At 27.1% G+C, this 19,599-nt stretch overlaps 1 protein-coding gene across 1 annotated transcript in view; it reads right to left on the bottom strand.

The window, feature by feature from the left end:
- The window catches only part of LOC129958804 (uncharacterized), a 269,909-nt gene that overhangs the window by 238,525 nt on the left and 11,785 nt on the right, over positions 1-19,599 (bottom strand). The window contains exons 6-11 of the mRNA XM_056071493.1: positions 17,105-17,218; positions 12,882-12,989; positions 5,216-5,371; positions 3,046-3,227; positions 1,582-1,678; positions 296-455 (exon numbers count right to left, since the gene is read on the bottom strand). Of these exons, the coding sequence (XP_055927468.1) occupies positions 296-455; positions 1,582-1,678; positions 3,046-3,227; positions 5,216-5,371; positions 12,882-12,989; positions 17,105-17,218 (817 nt within the window). The remainder of the gene's footprint in view (positions 1-295; positions 456-1,581; positions 1,679-3,045; positions 3,228-5,215; positions 5,372-12,881; positions 12,990-17,104; positions 17,219-19,599) is intronic.

Here is a 19,599-nt window from a genome sequence, read left to right as displayed (position 1 = left end):
GAAATTAGAATCTTAGATAAAAAGAAATCTATATTTGTCTTCCAGCTTGATGAGAGGATTTTTTTTTTTTTTTTTCATATTTTTTATCTTGCTTGCTGGTCAATACTTTTTTTTTTTTTTTTTTTTTGCAAAGTTTGTATTATTATATTTGGATTGCATTAAAATGTTGCAATCGTTTTATCATTTGTTCAAAATAATTCTAACTTACATTTCTTACATACACTGAACAAATATTTTACATGTTGAATTTAATTTTTAAATCCTTTAATTATAGAAACAGAGAAAAAAGACTTACAATCTTTTTCCATTCCATTATGCTCTACTTTCATATGGAGGATTGCGTACAAAATCTTAACAAGCTTCTTTCGAAGAATAACTGCACTGGTTGGGCATTCTTTTAGGAGTCTTTTAGAACATGTGATTAAAGAGCTCATTTTTTCAGGACTGTTTATTGTCTAAATAATAATAATAAATAAATTAGGAGAAAAATATTGATTTAAGATTTTAAAAATTTCAGTAATGATTGGATATTCAATTTATTAACAGAAATGCATATACAACAGAATCAACACTCAAAAAGGATTATTTACTAAATTAAATAACTTTCAATTTCCAAGACCTGCTATTCACTTACCATATTCAGAGCATTAATTCAATCTTGTCAATCAACATTATGAACTACATGTTAACGTATAAAAAAGAAAATATATTTTAAATTATACTTCCAGAATAAATATTGGTTGCAAAGTTGGCATTAATAAGCAAAAATAGTTCAGTTACTTAGGTTGGGGTCTTTGTTAAAATTTTATTTTACAATTTATCTTGAAAATGGAGGGCACTGTGGCAGGTGATTATTGAAAACATATCTCAGAGTAACGAGCCTTCGTATGACAGAAATAGTTTCAAAATCAGATTTAAAAAAAAATAGAGGTTGAAAGACTGTCAAGATTATAAAATGGAAAAGTTACAGTGAAGAATCATTTATAAAATTTCTCTTGAAAATAGAGAGCTGAGGAAGAGTTAATGCAATTACTGATGACATATCAAGGGTCATCAACTTTGATATGAAATAAAAATTCATAATTCAGACTAGTGATTGGTGTTGAGTGACAGACTCTGGTTTTATCAATTATTTTAAATACATAGAGCAATCAGCTTAGAGTTTAATTCATTATGATTCATTAAATATGATTTAATTAGTATTTTAAAATTCTAATTATTAAATTATTAACTCTAAGACTTCTTTTAATTCTTTTTAGTAGCTATACAATACAACCACAGTGAAATAGTAATGCTAATGTAACACAGTAGGTTTTTACTAGTAATATTATTTATTACTTGGGAGCAGTTATTTAATTGATTATAGAATGCTTTGAATATAAAATAATATTTTCACAATATGCCTTAAAAATGTATAGTTATATTGTAATTCTTTACAGCAAATCTACTAACTTAATTATGCATATTAATTATATGAATTAAATTTAGATTACAATTAAATTGGTTGAAGGGAGGCAATTTATTTGTACAAAATGATAAGCATTTTTGTGAAAAATAAATAATGTCCTAAACATAATTTACTTTAAGTGGCAGGCGAAGAAACACAATAGTCTCCAAGAGATTGATCTGAAGTTTCAAATACACAAAATATGTATCTTGGCAAAATGTGGGACTTCTTCTACAATAAAAATATATATATATTAAATTACAAAATATGAAACAAAAATGAAAACTTCTTTGAGACTGTACATAAATTTGCATTTGAATATTTTGTAGGTGCATATTTACAAAAAAAAAAAAAAAATTCAATATTAAAACTAAATGAAGTTTAAAATAGCAACAGGAATAAGGAAATAAGAATTTTAAAAAATTAAAGATCAAAATTATTTTTCTTTTCCATTAAGTATAAAAAAGTTCAAATTCAGTATACTTTTTTTAAGAAATGGATACAAAGCAGATAAATAAAAGAATAAGTTTAATAGCTGAAATGACCATGGACATATAATTAATACATATTTGTAAGAAAAGAAAAAAATTACATAGCATTAAGGAACATTTAAAATTAAACGATTTAAAAAATGAACATAACTCATATATTTCATTTTTCTATAATTTAGATGAGTTATAAATTGCAAATAAAATCAAAATAAATCTTCTACTTTTTAAATTTTTTTCACTCTCTAAAATAAATTTTTCCAAATCAGAAAAAAATTTAATATTTTCATTCAAACAGCAACTAATAATTTCAAAAATTGAATTTCATCCAAGCATTGATTATATGAATAAAAAAAATGACAGTATTTTGCTACACACAAAAGAAGCTAATCATATTCCAAATGTAAAATATGCAGTACCAATGATTAATTTTAAACTGCAACAAATTTAAGAATTCAAACAATCAAACTAATTAAAGTATATTTTTAAAAGATATGTTAATAATTCTTAATGTAGCCAAGAAAATTTTACAATAATTAACTACAGAAAACTAGCAAATCAACAAGCTCTCAACACAGTCACTTTTACATAAGTGGCAGTTTACCAACAAAAGGCAAAGAATAGTAAATAATTACAGTAATTTTTATATTACACAATGACTGAGCCAATACTACTATTCTTTGGCTTTTTTTTTCCCCCCACATCTAATTTTGCTTTCTGTTTGAAATAATACTTCATTACTCCAATTACAGTCTGGCTCTAATGAGTAGGCCGGTGTAATGCCAAAATTATGTGATAATTAGAAGAGTAAATTCTGATAAGAGAATTCACAATCAAAATTCGAGAGATCTGGTTGTATTTTATTTGCTGATAACACATGACTGAAGATAAATCATAAAAGATAAGTAGGTAAAAATAGCATTGTGTTCAACATAATCATATTTATTACAAAATTATTATTACTCTGTCACCCATTTCACGTTTCATGTCTTTCTCTCTTGCATCAAAATGCCACAAACTTGCCAAAGCTATGCTGCATACTACTGATTAAAAAGCATTTTAAAACAATTGCAGCAATGGAAAAAAACAATATGACATGAATTCAGTTACCTTTCCCTCCTGTTGCATGTTCTATTAATAATCCTCATAAAGGTAGTATCTAAATTGTCGAAGACTTGTAGAATTAATTCTCTGCTATAATGAATAGACCATATTTCAAAAATATGATTAAGTACTTGTGGAGCTTCTGCTAATACTTGTAAGGATTTTGATGCTCGTGGCAAAATCTTAATCTGGAAGAAAAAAAAAAAGTAAGATAATACCAGGATGAGCATTCAAAACTTAGTCTAAGACATATTTAATATTCTTATGAATCTGTAATATTGATTCGCTTTACAGTTACCCATCATGAAGCATACATAAGAAGTAGTAGTCAAGTAAGTTTTCTCTAATTGCTAAATGCTATTACTATTATTTAATTACAATTTGTTGCTGGCATGTGTGCAGTAAATTTCTATAAATGCTGTCGTTGCATAGATTTTCAATGTATTTTGCGAAAGGTGTGATTATTCAATGAATTTGTTTAATAGCACTGATTTCAGACAAGTGGTCAAATTGTATGCTAAATCAAACTTTTAGGATGCACAATGAGACTCAACACATACTTTTTTTTTTATATTCATTATATCTAAACTTTAGACAATTCCACATGAGTCGTCAGCAAGAAACTAAGTGTAACTAAATATGTATACAGATCCCTAGACTGTAATTGTTTTGGCAGTTTAAATGCATTACAACAATAGTGACTATTATGATTATCAGTTAATATGACACATGCCATTCAAGGAATTCTTGTTCTGTAAAAAAGTACCATCCATTAAGAAAATATGATTAAATAAAAGAAAATAAAACAGAATTGTTGATTACACAAAAGTTTGCTACAGAGATAATGTAATTAAATGTAGAAAATACTGACAAGTTTAAGACTTATAATTTCTTAACTGAACTAAATAAGATTTCTTAGTAATCAGCAAGGGTATTTCTGCATGAAATTTTTTTTAAAGATGTATAGTTATATGCAGCTATTTTGAACACTATCAGAATTTTTTTATACTAATTGAAACAGAAATAAAAACAATGAATGATTATGTTGTGACAAATCATTAACATATTTCTAACTATACAAAATATTGAAAAAAAAATACAAATTCAATGTTGTGAGACAAATATTTTGACACTTAATAGCAAAATCAACATTCCACATAGCCCTAGTTGTTTGCAATCACATCAGTTGTAGGATGCAATTTAGTTAGATTAATGTCCCGTTGTAAAGCTATACAAGAATTAATTGGGATAGATCTTGTAATTTCAAACTTTGGAAAGATGAGGAAGATACTTGAACAGACTTCATTTTCAAAACCTGTACAGAATACTACTGAATGAGCATTTAACATTAACAGATTCATCATTTACCAGATCTGCATACCAAGCAGATCTTGGATGAAATTCGTTTCAAAAACAATAAATATTCTTAGCTATAATGCCTTCATTATTTCTCAACTTTAAGCAGTGAGCTTTCAAAGAGAATAAACTGCATTTTTACATATTTTAATTTCAAAGATGGAGTTTTATCATTAACATTTCAATCGCACTACTTTTCAATTATACTACAATTCTCAATTTATTTTTTAACTATCAATTTTTGGTGACAATACAATTGTACTTTCCAATGATAATAATTTATCATTTAATAATTTATCATCAATTATTTTCCAATGATAATAATTTATCATAAACATATGAAAATAAAATTGAAGTTAAAATGTTTGCTGTTACTAATAAGATATTTCTAAAAATGCTATTAAATTAATTTACATCTAAATTGGATTCCAAATGCTGATGAAATTTTAAAATAAAGCAATGTTTTTTTCATTTGTGTCTATATGTCTTTTTATTAATGCTTATTAAGTCTATTAATGCTTAATGTTCTAATTGGTAATAAATTGTTTTTTAACTTAAAATTCTATAACTAAATGATTTCTTAAGCCATTTTTTCATATGATTTACTACAGAATTGAAAGTAAAAAACCAATTTTAAAAATCAAAAACTCAAGGACTGAAATATAAGAATTTATACTTTCTAATACTATAGTAAAAGTGTATTTTATTATTTAAAATTTTCTGTTTACATGAGCAATTATTATTTTAATTTCATTTTTTTTATTTAATTTTTTTATTTTAGGGCTGTTTACTGCTAATATTTAAATTTCAAATACTTTACCTTTCCATTGTCTGGGCCAAAGATAATTATAGGTGAGTGCAAATTTTCAAGCAGTTTCTCTACCTCACATGAATGACTTACATGAACTGCTTCTACAAACATATGGATATCAATTGTCTCATAACATGGAAAGATTTTGTTATACAATTCTTGAATCTGAAAGAAAAAAAGATTAGTTTAAGTTTACTTTAAAAAAAAAAAATCACACACAGTAACGATTCAAAGAGAAATCTGAATGTATAATTAGTTCAAAGCATAACAAAATTTTATTGAAATATAAGCTAAGGGATATTTACACAAAAAATTAGCAAAATTTGTCAGCCACTCTCTCTAATTACATTTGTATTATTGTTTCAATTCTAATTTCAATCACTGCTTGAAATCAGTTTTTTAAAACAGATTTTCATAGATATATAGAAAAAGGAATAAATCTATAACAAATAGTAATATACTTGATTAACAGCTCATCACTTAATAATGCCCATAAAAATTTAGCTTTAAATTATTGTTCTCGGTTCATTTTCGGATATTAAATCTGACGTTTTCGGATTTGATCCTTTCCTTATTTCCTTTATTCATTCCTTTAAAATACTAAGGTCAGCATTAATTACGACTATTTTGAACTGGCACGCAGTTTTGTGTGTTTTCCTCTTTTGGCATTGTTGACATTACTTAGGCTTATCATCTTCATACAAAGCTCGCAGTACGCAACAAATTGATTTTGTGGAGCTTCTCGAACCCATTTAGCAAAATAATGATTTGACTTTTTTGTATCCGCCCAGTTTGTATTACACACGGATTTTGAGCATTTCACTGATTTAAAAATATTGTATAATCTACTTTGAATAAGTTCACAGTTTCTCAAATAATAAACAAACCATTCAATAAATTCAAATATGGTAGACTAAACACCATCGCACTGCTTCTGCAGACTGAATGTTGTACATCCCACCAGTAATGTATTCTATTCTTTCGCACAGTTGCAGAAGTCTCGAGCATTTTCATAGGCTGTAATTCGGGAATCTCATGGAAAAAGAACAACCATCTCGCAAATCGAAAAAGGAATGAACTATACAGAAAAAAAAAGGGGGGGGTGGATAAAAGTGGTGAGTTTCCGCATTACACAATCGCGAATAGTATTGTTTCAGTTTTGTATGCTATAACTACGATTTTTTATTCTTCCAATCTCTAGAAATCGGCGTAATTTGGATGGGAAAAAGAATTACTAAGAAAGTTAAAACTTCCTGTATTTTCCCTGTTTTCAAATTTCCCTGCATTTTCTCGGTTTCCCGGTGGCGTGACAACCCTGATTTATTCTCTATCCTCTTGTCTTCTCCTACCTAATACAAGCAGTTAAATCCAAGTTAATTTCCTAATTTTTAGCTTAATTCAGCCCATATTAACTTCATTCTAAAATAGTCTCTTATTTCCTGACCCCATTTCACTTTTTTTATTTAATTAATGCAACAGAAATCTCTGTAAAAATGCTTAAGTCAGCGGTTCCCACGCACCAAGTAAAGGGATACAAAATTGTTAACCTAAACAATTTCTTCTAAAAGATACATAGATTCCCCTACCGAAATCGACATGCGTAATGAAATCCGTATCAGAATCTCTAAGTATTTAAACACTGGGGAAAATATTTTCCCACTCTTTCGCTCTTTTGTAGCTCTGTGAACGGATGCGCTTTGCCGCGTCCTACTTGTACATAAATTATGCCTCCCGGGATGAAATTAATCGAAGTTAAAAATTCAAAGTGTCTTCACTGTCTAGGGCCACGACTCTGCTTAAAAAATTTATATTATATATATATATATATATATATATATATATATATATATATATATATATATATATACTGGGTGTTGCCGAATTCGACCAACAAATTCAGAAGGGTGGTAGGATGCATCAAGAGGATAAAGAATCATCATATAACATGGGGTCCCAAACGACGTTTAGGGGGTGAAAATCGCAAAAATATAAGGAGTCGGCAAACTTTTGGAAACTGTAAAAAATTAATAAAAAATAACAAAAGGTGTTTCAATTATGAATTTTTTTTTAAGTGAAAGCACATTCTAAAAGGCTATTTTTCATGTAAGTAACATGTCGATTTGATAAAAAAGGGGGTCGTAAAATATTGAAAACGAAAAAGTAGTTTATAACACTTATCTGCAAAAATATTAAAACTTTAAGAAAAATAAAAGCTTGAAAATATAAGGAATTTTATACTCCTTAATTTGATATAAGTCTGTTGTGTGAAAATTGAGAAGGTTTTAAGATATTCAAGAAAAACTAAAATGTTTGCCAGGAAACATCGCTGCAACATCGGTACCAATGTTTACAGAGGGTGTTGCCAAATTCGAATGGAACATTTAGAGAAGTGATAGTAAACATTAAAGAGATGAAAAATTATCATAAAACATAGGGTCGCAGGAGACGCTTATTCTGTGAAAATCGCAAAAACAGACAACGAAGAGACAATTAGCCTGGCGAAGAGAATGGCCCTAAGAATGCAAGGATTTGGAACAAGGTAGTCGAGAAGAAGTTTTCTCGTATCTGAATTTTCCATGCGTTCGAGGAATATAAAAGCTGCGAGCATTGCAAAATTGATGGCTCAAAAAATATGAAAGCAGCTTATATTCGATAAAAGAGCAGTGTAGAATTGATAGTCGATAAGTTTCATTCGCACACATGTAAGATTTCATGAATGACGAATATGCATTTAATTTACGACCGAGCGAATGGTAATGGACGGCTAGCACAAAGAATATACCAGTAACAATATCCAAGTAGGCGTTGTCCACACCACAGCACCTTTGCAAATATTAATAGACGGTTTCAGGAGACAGGATCCTTTAAAATAACGAGGCCAAATGCCTTCTCGAACGCCTCAGTGGCGCAAAGTACCTTGTTTTCTTGCATCACGTCCTTCCGGATTTACTGCAGGAAATACCGGCCATTGCACGCCAGAACATGTAGCTAATGCATGGTGGTGCACCAGCGCATTTTTTGAATTCTGTGCGTAACTAACTAGATGATACGTATCCTGGGACGTGGATTGGACGTGGCGGACCTGTTGTTTGGCTTCCAAGTTCCCCGGACCTAAAACCCTTAGATTTTTTCTTCTGGGACCATATAAAATCTCTTGTTTATCAGACACCTTTGGATATATTGAAAGATCTCGTAGCACGGATCGTCGCCGCTCTTTGGAGAAATCGCAAGCACACCTGGTATGTTTGAGCGCGTCCGGTGGTCCTTTAAACGTCGGTGTCGATTGTGTATTGTGTAATGACCTTCGCCGCCGCAACATTGAACAATTTTTATAAAAGTTTCTCATCGTCTCCTTTCTTATGTTAAAATATCCGTGCTGCAAATGTATGCTGTATCTGTATTTCAGCAAATAAGTTTTCACCGTCGTTTGCGAGTTTATATTTCTTTGAAAATTCTTATCGCCTTGATGCCTACTATTACTCCTCAAAATTTTTCGATAGAATTTTGCAACAACTTCTGTAAATATTGGTGCCGATGTTGCAGCGATGTTTTCCGGCAAACATTTTAGTTTTTCTTGAATATCTTAAAACCTCCTTAGTTTTCACACTACTGACTTATATCAAATTAAAGAGTATAAAATTCCTTATATTTTCAAGCTTTTATTTTTCTTAAAGTTTTAATATTTTTGCAGGTAAGGGTTCTAAACTATTTTTTCGTTTTCAATAATTTACGACCCCCTGAAAAATGAAAAATTGTCTTTAAAAATTTGCTTTCACTTTAAAAAAATTCATTGTTGAAACACCTTTTGTTATTTTTTTATTAATTTTTTACAGTTTCCAAAAGTTCGCCGACTCCTTATATTTTTGCGATTTCCCCCCCCCTAAACGTCGTTTGGGACTCCATGTTGTATGGTGATTCTTTATCCTCTTGATGCATACTATCACCCCTCTGAATGTGTCGGTCGAATTCGGCAACACCTTGTATATATATATAATTATTATCATTATTACTTCATTTCATAAAACTAGAGAATCAACAGAAACAGCCCTAGTTTGGAATAATTCATATCTGTAGATGAAGCAAAATGCAAACTTTAAAAAAAAACAGGCTATTTTGAGATGGTTTTTGTAATTCTTGGTAATTCTAGTAAATTTCTCCATAGTGAGACTACCTCCTCCTCCTCCTCCTCCCACAACCAAAGTTTCATGAAACACAAACCAAAGGATGTTCAATCAATTGAACTTGATAACCTGCTTAATTTTTCCAGTTATGCTGCAAAATTTCTATATTATTTTAGTGAATGAATAGGCACTGAGCTAGTGATGATAACAGCTGATTTATGACTGTTTGTGTCTAGACAAAATAATTCAATATATATATATATATATATGTATATATATATATAAGAATGTATTTTCGATTGACTTTTTTTTTTCATTTAAGCATAAAAAAAATGTATTATCAAAAAAGTAGAGTAAAAAGACATTGCTATCACAGAGGTATTTAAGTGAATTAAGAATTTTTACTTTAGAAATAAAGCACTTCAGCACTTTATAATCTAAACAATAAAAAATATGAATTAAATGTAGTCAAATTCTAGAAGGAAAAAAACATTTCTGCATACAAGAATCATCAAAAGTTTTGATGGATCCAAGATATCAAAAAATAAAAGGTAAACTATTTAATTATTCAAACAAACCAAATTTGACATTCAGTTTTCTTGACAATCATACAAAACTTCTTAAGTATAACAGTATTTCTAAACAGTAATAGACTTTAGAGGACTATAGAATATTTAAACTTTTAATATTTTGATTTTTTTAAATGATTTTATTTGATAACCAAAACTCTTTTTAACATTTTTTGGTGTTGCACATGTATGTACTTTGATTAGTTTAAAAAATAAGTCTCAAACTTGAAGGGGACTGTTGACTTTTCAATCGGAAACATTTGCTTTAAAATCATTTTTCTCAACACTATATTTTCAATGTTTGAGTGTAGGATTAAGCAAAAATGGTTGATCATATATATATGAAATTTTCCAGGTATACATATACACACATAATAAAGAAAACCATGCAAAATCAAAGCATACTTATGTAATGTATACTTTTTTTAGTGCTTGATAATATTCTAAAAATGTTTTTTTAAAGCAGTATCATGTTTTAACAGCAGTAAAACAATTCCTGTAAAGGTATTAAAATATTCATAAATTTGTACGATTATCAAGTTATGTTCTTTGTGAATAAATTGGAATAACATATGCTAATATAAATTGCTTATTTTCTGAAAAACTTTACATGCAAGCAAAGTCTGCCTTCGACAATTTATACAGAACATGTTTGTGTTTCACATATATTTTAATTAATGAAAACTATTTCACTGACTTAAAAATTCATAATTATAAGGTTTAATGTCTTACAAAACAGTGGTAAAAAAATCTATTAACTTTAAGAGTTTTTTTTTTTTTTTTTTAATGCTAGGGAAGAGTCGCATTTGGACAACTTTCGAGGTCTGTTTTAGCTGTTAAAGGTCCTATAGTCCCTTACAACTATATTATTGTTATGAATCTGTAATATTATTTCCTTGCATAGTCAATGTCATAACAGCAAAGATATTTTTATACATAATTTTGATGGATGCTGAATGGATATTGGGTCAATAACACCTGGTCATTGGATTGAAACCTGGTGAGAAAAATGAAAATTCTCAAATATCAGAGAAACTTGTTAATATATTTATCAAGGGCCAAGATACAGGATTCTTCTAAACCTTTTGTTCCTTTGTCACGGGAACAATATAGGTTGTAATGCATATATAAAAAGTAGTAGTTAAACGAACTCCAATTTTGGAGTTCAGATCTCTAGCGAGTTCTCTCTTAGAACTTTGTACTGTTGTAGTTGTTCAGTAACGATTCATTGCTTGCGTCTGTGCTATTGATTTTTGCAAATAAGTATTTTATCTGTGTTTTCGTGCTTATTTGTGGAATCCAGTATCCATTATTTAGCATTTCAGAATTCTCAGGATATACCATCTCCACCAGCGTATATGAGAAGTTTCTGGTATAATGGTTGGTTCTCACTACCCCAATGGATACAGAAATAATATGGAATCTGCTACTTTCTACTGATGAAAGTAAAATGCATCCTATGGGACGAATTGTACTGTGGCCAATGATGGTCCTTAGAATTCAACCATAGTTCCCACATATGGTAGTTGTGGCATTCGTCATTCAAATTTTTCCATGCGCTATTAGATTAGTCATCTGTCATTCACAATCCATACTCACCAAACAGATTTACTGAAACACTATTTTAGATTATTTACAATGGTTTTGCTTACTACATCCAAGCATTTTTTTTTAATTAATCAGTGATTACACTTAAAATCTGAGATATGATGCAAAGTTCGAAATGATGAAATTCAACAAATCTAATCATGTGATTATAAATTTAATAATGTGTAGAGTTATGAGTTTATTATTGAATATGCTTAAAAATTTACTTAATAACATTTTGAAATTATTAATCAATTTAATATAAAATTCAATAAATCATAATAAAAAAGCAAAACTGCATATTATATAACAGAAAAGAACAGAAGAAATGGACAAACAATAAAAGTTTTCCCATCAGAGTTAAAAGCTGAAATTATTCTTAATAGCAATTATTGGAAGTCTCAATTATTATATAAATATACACACAAAGAAGAGAATAGTAAATCAATATCAAAAGTTTAAGCAAAATGTGAAACTTCATAAGCACAAACATTCCCATAACAACACACTTTATAATGCAATCCTGTCAATAAATAAATAATAAGTAAATGCTCATCAATAGCTTTTTGGCAAAGGAAAAAAAAATTATATGTTTGTATCAAGAATAAAAATGAATTGCCTTTCATTATAAAGATATATAAAATTATAAATATAAAAATGTCTTTTTAATTGATGATGGCAACAATACCTATACCATTAAAATTTATAATTTTCGGAATTTGAAACTAGAATAATGATTCAATACAATCTGAAGTTATTACTGAAAAACTTTTTAAAAAATACTTTTAAATTAATTAAATTTCTAATTCATTTAAAAATTAGCCCTCCAAACAAAACACTTCCAACTCTTAGATGCATATACCGTTCGTTTCAGCATTCTGAGACGACCTCTTTTCGATGATTTTATCTCATTAAAGAGAGAGATGCGAAAGTTAAGAGTGTATTTCCGGAATTCTTCGTCATTCTTTGACCTTGATTTTCAACCTATTAGATACTTTTTTGCTCAATTTCTTTTCAAGAAGTTGAGCATATTGTTTCTGACCGCATTATTTTAATTCAGACCGTGAGTAATCCGAGTTTATTTTATTGTTAAATATAAACACCTCCTCCTTTCATCTTTCCTCTCACCCCTATTTTGACGAATTAAACCCATCCTAACGCATGCGCAAAATCGCAGAGGGTTGTCAAACAATATATGCAAAATTTGCTAATTTTAGATTCAACAGTCTGTCCTGTCAAATGCAAACAGATACACTATGTTTTGTTTCCTTATTACAATTATTCTGCAATTGATAAGGGAAATGATCAAAGGCAAATGCTTTTAAATGGTAAAAATATTTTTTAAAATTGTGAAACAAAAAACATTCAGAGTAAAACTTTTTAAAACAAGATACTCACCTTAGTTAGTACAAAACACCTTAAACGAGGTGATTTAGTTATGTTGACATACTCAACTAATTTTAAGAGTATTTTGAAAGCCAGTAAACAGTTTTCTTCATTATCCCCCTAAAATATAAATGAATGATTTAATACATTTTAATTCAAATTTAAAAAATATCTGAGGAAATCATTAAAAAAATTGTTAATATAAGAGTGATATATTTGAGTGATATAAGATGATATATTTTTTCAATGCATAATGTAATGCAGTTATATTTTTGATTTACTATTTAAAAAACATTAAAATAACAATTTTTAAAAAAAATTATTTTGCAACAAAATGCTAGCTATATAGCAAAGTTGTCACATAAAAATTCAAGAACCTTTTTTCTTTATCTTTTTTCTAACATTAAAAATTATTTTTCATTATGCAATTTCAATACTTAGATGAAATGTTAAAAGATATTTCAATACAAAAATTTCTCAGCATGAAATGGCCAACTGTCGAAAAGAAAAGAAAATATTTACTTGGTGCGCAGTAAGGAATAATGCAAAAACTAAGCAACTTAGCAAAAAAAAAAAAAAAAAAAAAAGAATTTTTGTATTAAAAAAGTTAAGCACCTTTGCATACATAGAACTCATGTATTTTCTAAAGATAAGAAGTTTTCTTTTTTATAATAATGCACAGTTTCTATTGAAATATTTTCTGATTAAATCCAAATATGCATTTTATAAAAATTTTAATATTTATTTCTGTATTTACACAGAGTTTTCTATTTTAAAACACAGGATGTTACTTTGGTTTGACAAAAAAAAAAAAAAAAAAAAAAAAATGGTGATGCAAAATATCATTATTTAAAATGCAATATAATTTTTATAAGATTGACAGTAAAAATCTGTAACCTTTCTCAACATTTCTTAAAATTAATAAATTACCACTTAATCTGGATGGATATACCAATTCGGACAAAGTTGATAAAGGATAAGTATAATGGAAAAGGATATGATGATCCAAAATTTTGTAATTGATTTTTATATATCCAGTAACAAATAAGATTCAATATGGCTGAGATGGAAAATGTAAATTTCCTTTTCCACTACCCTTCCATAAATTTAACAATTTAGAACATTTTATTCAGATAACATATTTTTCAAGCAATTTATAAATTGAAATATACTTGAAGGTTTAATATAAAAAGAAGTCAATTAATAATATCATCATAAAAAAGGGGAAAAAAAGAAAGAAAAAGTGAAATATCCAATATTTTCCAAAGAAATTTCTCACATTTTTCAGAGACTGATAAAGATATCCAGAATCAGAAATATAATTTTACTAAGTTTAAAATCATTTTTAAAAAGTTGTATGAGAAAATATTAAAAATTAAGCCAGATGAATCAGTTACTAAAAGTTTTTTCTTTAAATTTTCAAATCTAAAAAATTCTATATTTTAACTCAAATCCAAAAAACATGAATTTCAATAAAATTGTAAGAATATATTTGAAAAAATTAAACAATCATGGAAATAGCAAAATAAATAACAAAACTATAAAAAAAAACATGCATTTGTTCATGATTCTACATTATAGACATTAAGGATTAATAAGGTAATTAGTTTCCCATTTGAAGAATAAAAAAGTGAGCTTTATTGATAAAACTCATATTAAAAATATATGTGTCAAAACTTTAGTCATATTAAAAATAATACAATTAGTGCATTTATAATATTATTGCCAATTCTATTTTTTCATAGATGGCCCATTTTTAATCTAATGGAGAAAGAAAGTAATTAATTGCTAAGCATATCTTTCTTTAATACTGTATAAATTACAAAATAAAAACATTCATAGATTTGAATAATCAAAATTGTGTATTTAAATTCAAGCAAATATTAAAATGATAAATTTATGATTAATCTTTAGTCAGTACATTAATTGCATAATGACTCATTAATATTATATTGAAATATATTACATATATTATAAATGCATACAATACACAAAAATCATGTATGTTTGATTCTGTACTAGAAATTTTAAAGCATATTGCAACCTGAAGGACAACATTACAATTTCTGCATTCAAACTTTGAAGCAAAATAATTCTTTTCTATCAAACATTAACAAAACCAGAAGAGGGATAGACTGAATGAAACAACAAAACCGGGTTCAACTTCATTATGATTAAAAAATATTTATAGTTATAAATTCTGGCTAAAATTAGTTTCAAACAGTTTATTAAACTTCTTTTTAATTTCTCAAAAAATTGCTATAAATAGAATGTTATCTTTTGAATTTTTAAGTGATGCAAAAGTAGACAGTAAATGTTTTTGACCTATCAAAATAGTTGATCAAATTTTCTATAAATTTTAAGTAATTAAAAAATTAATGAAGTTTTAAAAAGACTTATTGCTATGCATTTATTATGCAAGTAGTAACTATATATAAAATTTGGTAGCTATAGATCGAATTGCCCTACAGAGCATTTTCACCATTTTTGCTTATTACAATACACATAAATTTTGCCAGCCTAAAATTATTAAAATATAGAAAAAAAAGAATTCTTAGAAAGAAAGAAATCATGAAAAAAATTAAAAGAATTGTTAAATTATTAAATGCAATTATAATAATTATTAAAACAAAATTAATCAAGTTACTAACTTTTTGAAATACATAAAGGAAGTGTTCAAATGCTTGATAAATATTATTCAGTGATGTTTTCAAGCAAAAAAAGTATTATGCAAAGCATTTTAGCTTTTTTTAAATTTATTTTATTCAAAATTATTTAAAGAATTAACAACATGCTATTTTTACTATAGGAATTATGAGTATATTTTAACAATGCTCATGTAATTAGTTGTGTAATAATTATATCCCCATTTCTCAACTACTACCAAAATCTTTCTTGCTTCATTTTGTTTTCAGAATCCTTAGTAGCAAATATATGCATTATTAAAAAATTGAATGAAATATGAACATTGTTTAATAGAAAACATATATAAGAACAGATATCTATATTTCTTCATAAAATATTCTTATTGAAATTTATTGGAGGAAAGATAAAAATATTTTGGAACTACAAAGGAAAAAATTTAGCATTTAATCAAAAGATCTAATGCATGAGCTAATTAAACAAGTCCTGTAAAGTATATCTAATGGAACCTCAAGTCAAGTATATATTTCTATTATTAGATCTCAGTGTTAATTACTTAATGTGGTGAACTCGAAGAGTTTTTTCAATATTTTTCCCAACTGATTTCAAAACAAATTATAATTAGCTCAAATTCAGTTTTGTAATGCACTGATATTTTAATACATTTATAATGAGTAATTTAAGAAGAGTTACACATTTTCAAGAGTTTGTTGCAGCTTGACCAAATTTATAGCTTTGGCACTTGAAAAAAAAAAAAAAACTAAGCAAACTTATTCTGTACGTGAAAAAAAAATTACATCAAAATTGACATTCTTATGGCAAAATATAAATTTAATGAATGCTTAGTAGATGAAATTTTTATTTTCTCAATGAGATTTCTACATAAATATTTATGTTATAGATGAATTTTTATACATAAAAGTGGTAAAAAATAACTTTATTTTTCCTTGTTGCAATTCTTTTCATGGCAATCGCTATATTTTAAGAATTGCATCTCATCATAGTATAAGATTTTCAGAAACATTTTGCTTTGATTATGAAGTGAATTACTTATAAAATTTTGCATGCTATAATAATAATTTAAGAATGATTTTCTTCCATAATTTTATGAAAGCAACATAAATCTTTTATTGCCTTAATTACTTTTATGAAAAAGAATTCATTGATCAGCACTAATGGGTTCTTTTCTACTACCTGCTAGCCCTTCTATTAAGTTTAAAACTGCAATCCATCACTGTCAAAAATCATTAAAAAAGGGGGTGTTAAAAGTGAAAAAAGATGTCAGTTGTTTTCAAGGGCAAAATTCAAAGAAGTAAAAAACTGGTTGAAACCTTTTACAAAACAACCAAAGATTACAAAATAAGGCATTTTTTTAGGTCTGAAAGAGGATTTGATTTGGAGGAAAACACTTTTCTGTCGCTAGGAGGGTTCAAATCTAAATATGAATAATTATTAACTTTTTTTCTCTCTTTGTTCATAGTTATCTTTCATTTAGAATCTTTTCTTCATAAATATAATAAAAATAATCTTTCTACATGCAAACAAATATAAATTGATAAAAATGAATTAAATACTATAAAATAAAGACTTACTTCAAAAATATTTATTATGATAGTATATAAGTCTCGGACAAGAAATTGCCCTAAAACTGCCACTTCATGAGCTCCAATAAAAAATATGTGTTCCAATGCCATTTTACGCAAGTGCTATAAATATACATTTTTTTTTTCATTTTTAATATAATTATTAATAACATTCCACATTAAAACTAATGATCATTCTATTTTCTAAATTAAATTTCTGTGAAATTATTGATAAATTAAATAATACAATTTTAAAAAAAGATTTTTAAAAAATGAAGGGAAAAGAAAATGACTTTGCATTTTACAGGAGTAATTTTGACAAATTATCTTTTTCTCATATACACACTAGGCCCTCCTTTTCAAGAATCTGATTACAAAAACTATTTTTTTAAATCAAAATTCATACTACATGCCCCGTGATTTCATAAAATCTATACTTATATAAAGCTCAATGTGTGTGTGTGTGTGTTGGAGCTATACAGGCCAGACCATTTGACCTACAGCTACCAAATTTGGTACATGTATACATTGGAGGTCTGGAATGTGCACCTGAGGTCCCTTTTTAAAAATTTTTAATTAGAATTTTAATTATTAATTAAAAATTAACTTTCCCGCCAAAAAAATCTTCATTTTCCCCACCGCCAAATGAGTAAGGCTTCAGTTTTTTTTTTTTTTCCAACACTAATGAGGCTAGGGTTAACATTTTTCGGCCGATTATTTCAAACGATTCTGTTTAATTTCTTAATATTTGATGCATTTAAAATTAAACATTATTAATTAATCGATCTTTCAGATTCATTCTAAAGTACTTTTGAATTAAAATAAAACAGAATAAAGGAAATTAAAAATTTCTAATCTGCATAGCGTTACCCCAATTGGAATAGAAAAATTCATGCATTTGCGTTACCGTAACTGGCGTTTCACGCATGCGCATTGTGTTCTGATTGTTTACATCTATTTTCAACGGAAGCGGAATTATTTTTAGTTTAGTTGTATGCTTTTGTAATTAAATTGTATTTATGTTAGTTTAAGTTCATCGGTTTTTAAGTAATTTTTTTTACCTGTTTTCGAGCGATTATTTTAAACGATTCTGTTTATTTTCTTAGTGTCTGATACATTTAAAATTAAATATTGTTAATTAATAGACCTGCTCATGATGAATCTGAAAAAATTTTGTTGACAAATTCTTGAGATATTACATAAATTAAGAAAGATATTCTTTAGTACCCATAAGGTTTAAATGCTCAGTGACTCTGTTTTCAGTAATCATATTACAAAAAAAAAATGCTTTGTTTCAGTAAAAAATATTATTATATTAATTACAGATTAATCATTTCCACTTTAATTTAAAGTATAAATTCTACCGGAGCTAACAGAAAATTAGAGAGATACAGATAACGTTATGACTGAAGGCCTTTATAATATTATGAGTGAACTGAAATTTGAAGTTTTAAAATATTTTAATGAAGAAGCTATTAAAGCAGAAATTACATAAAATATATAATTATTAAAATTTTAAAGAGCATTAAGATTGGCGAACCGGCTGGTCGCCAAAGGCGGCTAATATACAATAATTTAAATATCTGATTAAAATCTAATGTTCAAGAATGCTCCATTAAAGTTGCTCCCCTTTCTGATATCTGGATATTTAAAAATAAAATAATAAATAAAATTTTTATTTAACTTGCATTTGAATCAAGTAGGGATTTTAGTCAAAATAGTTTGTGTTTTATATATATTTGTTAACTACTGAAATTTCAGTACAATTGGTGAGGTACTTTAATGTAAACAATGGTTTTTCACTTTAACTGTGTTTCATTTAGAATGAGATGTACACATGTTAATGAAGATAAAAGGCAGTAAGCAGAATAAGAACAATTCATGAAATATAAAGAATTTTAGTAAGCTATCTATATATTACAAAATAAATAATATTTAAAATAATTATTAATGCCATCTTGAAACAAATGTAGACAAAAAAAAAAAGACATTTTTATTTAAATAAGAATAAATAAAATGAAATATCTGGTTAAAATCTAAACTAATAACATTCAAAAATATTCCATGTAACTGTTATATTATCACCCATACAATTAAAAAGTGATTGATTCTAAAAAATTTAAGATAATGAGCCTACATTTCGCAATTTAGAAACTCAGCATTTAAGATAAAAAATTAGAAATTTCAGTTTTATAAGAATCCAAATAACTTTTTACTAATATATTACTGATATTACAAATTTTCTTTTCTTTCAAATCAGCCAAACGCTTCTCACATTAACCTATAATAAATAATAATGAGTTTTAGTCAAGCTTATTTTTAATTGAGGTCTCATAATTTAAAATTTGAAGATTAATTGCTTTATTTTTACAGATGCTCATAAATTCTAGGCACAATATGAAGCCAGTTGTCTCATTTGTCTACTAATCAATTATTGCTTGTTCATAAGAATTCCTTCTATCTTTCAATTCAAGTATACTCATATCACATTAAAATGATTGTAT

The sequence above is a fragment of the Argiope bruennichi genome, chromosome X1, assembly GCF_947563725.1.
Source record: "Argiope bruennichi chromosome X1, qqArgBrue1.1, whole genome shotgun sequence".
NCBI lineage: Eukaryota > Metazoa > Arthropoda > Arachnida > Araneae > Araneidae > Argiope > Argiope bruennichi.
The sequence above is the reverse complement of the archived record's forward strand: the minus strand, read 5'-3'. Positions and strand labels throughout refer to the sequence as shown.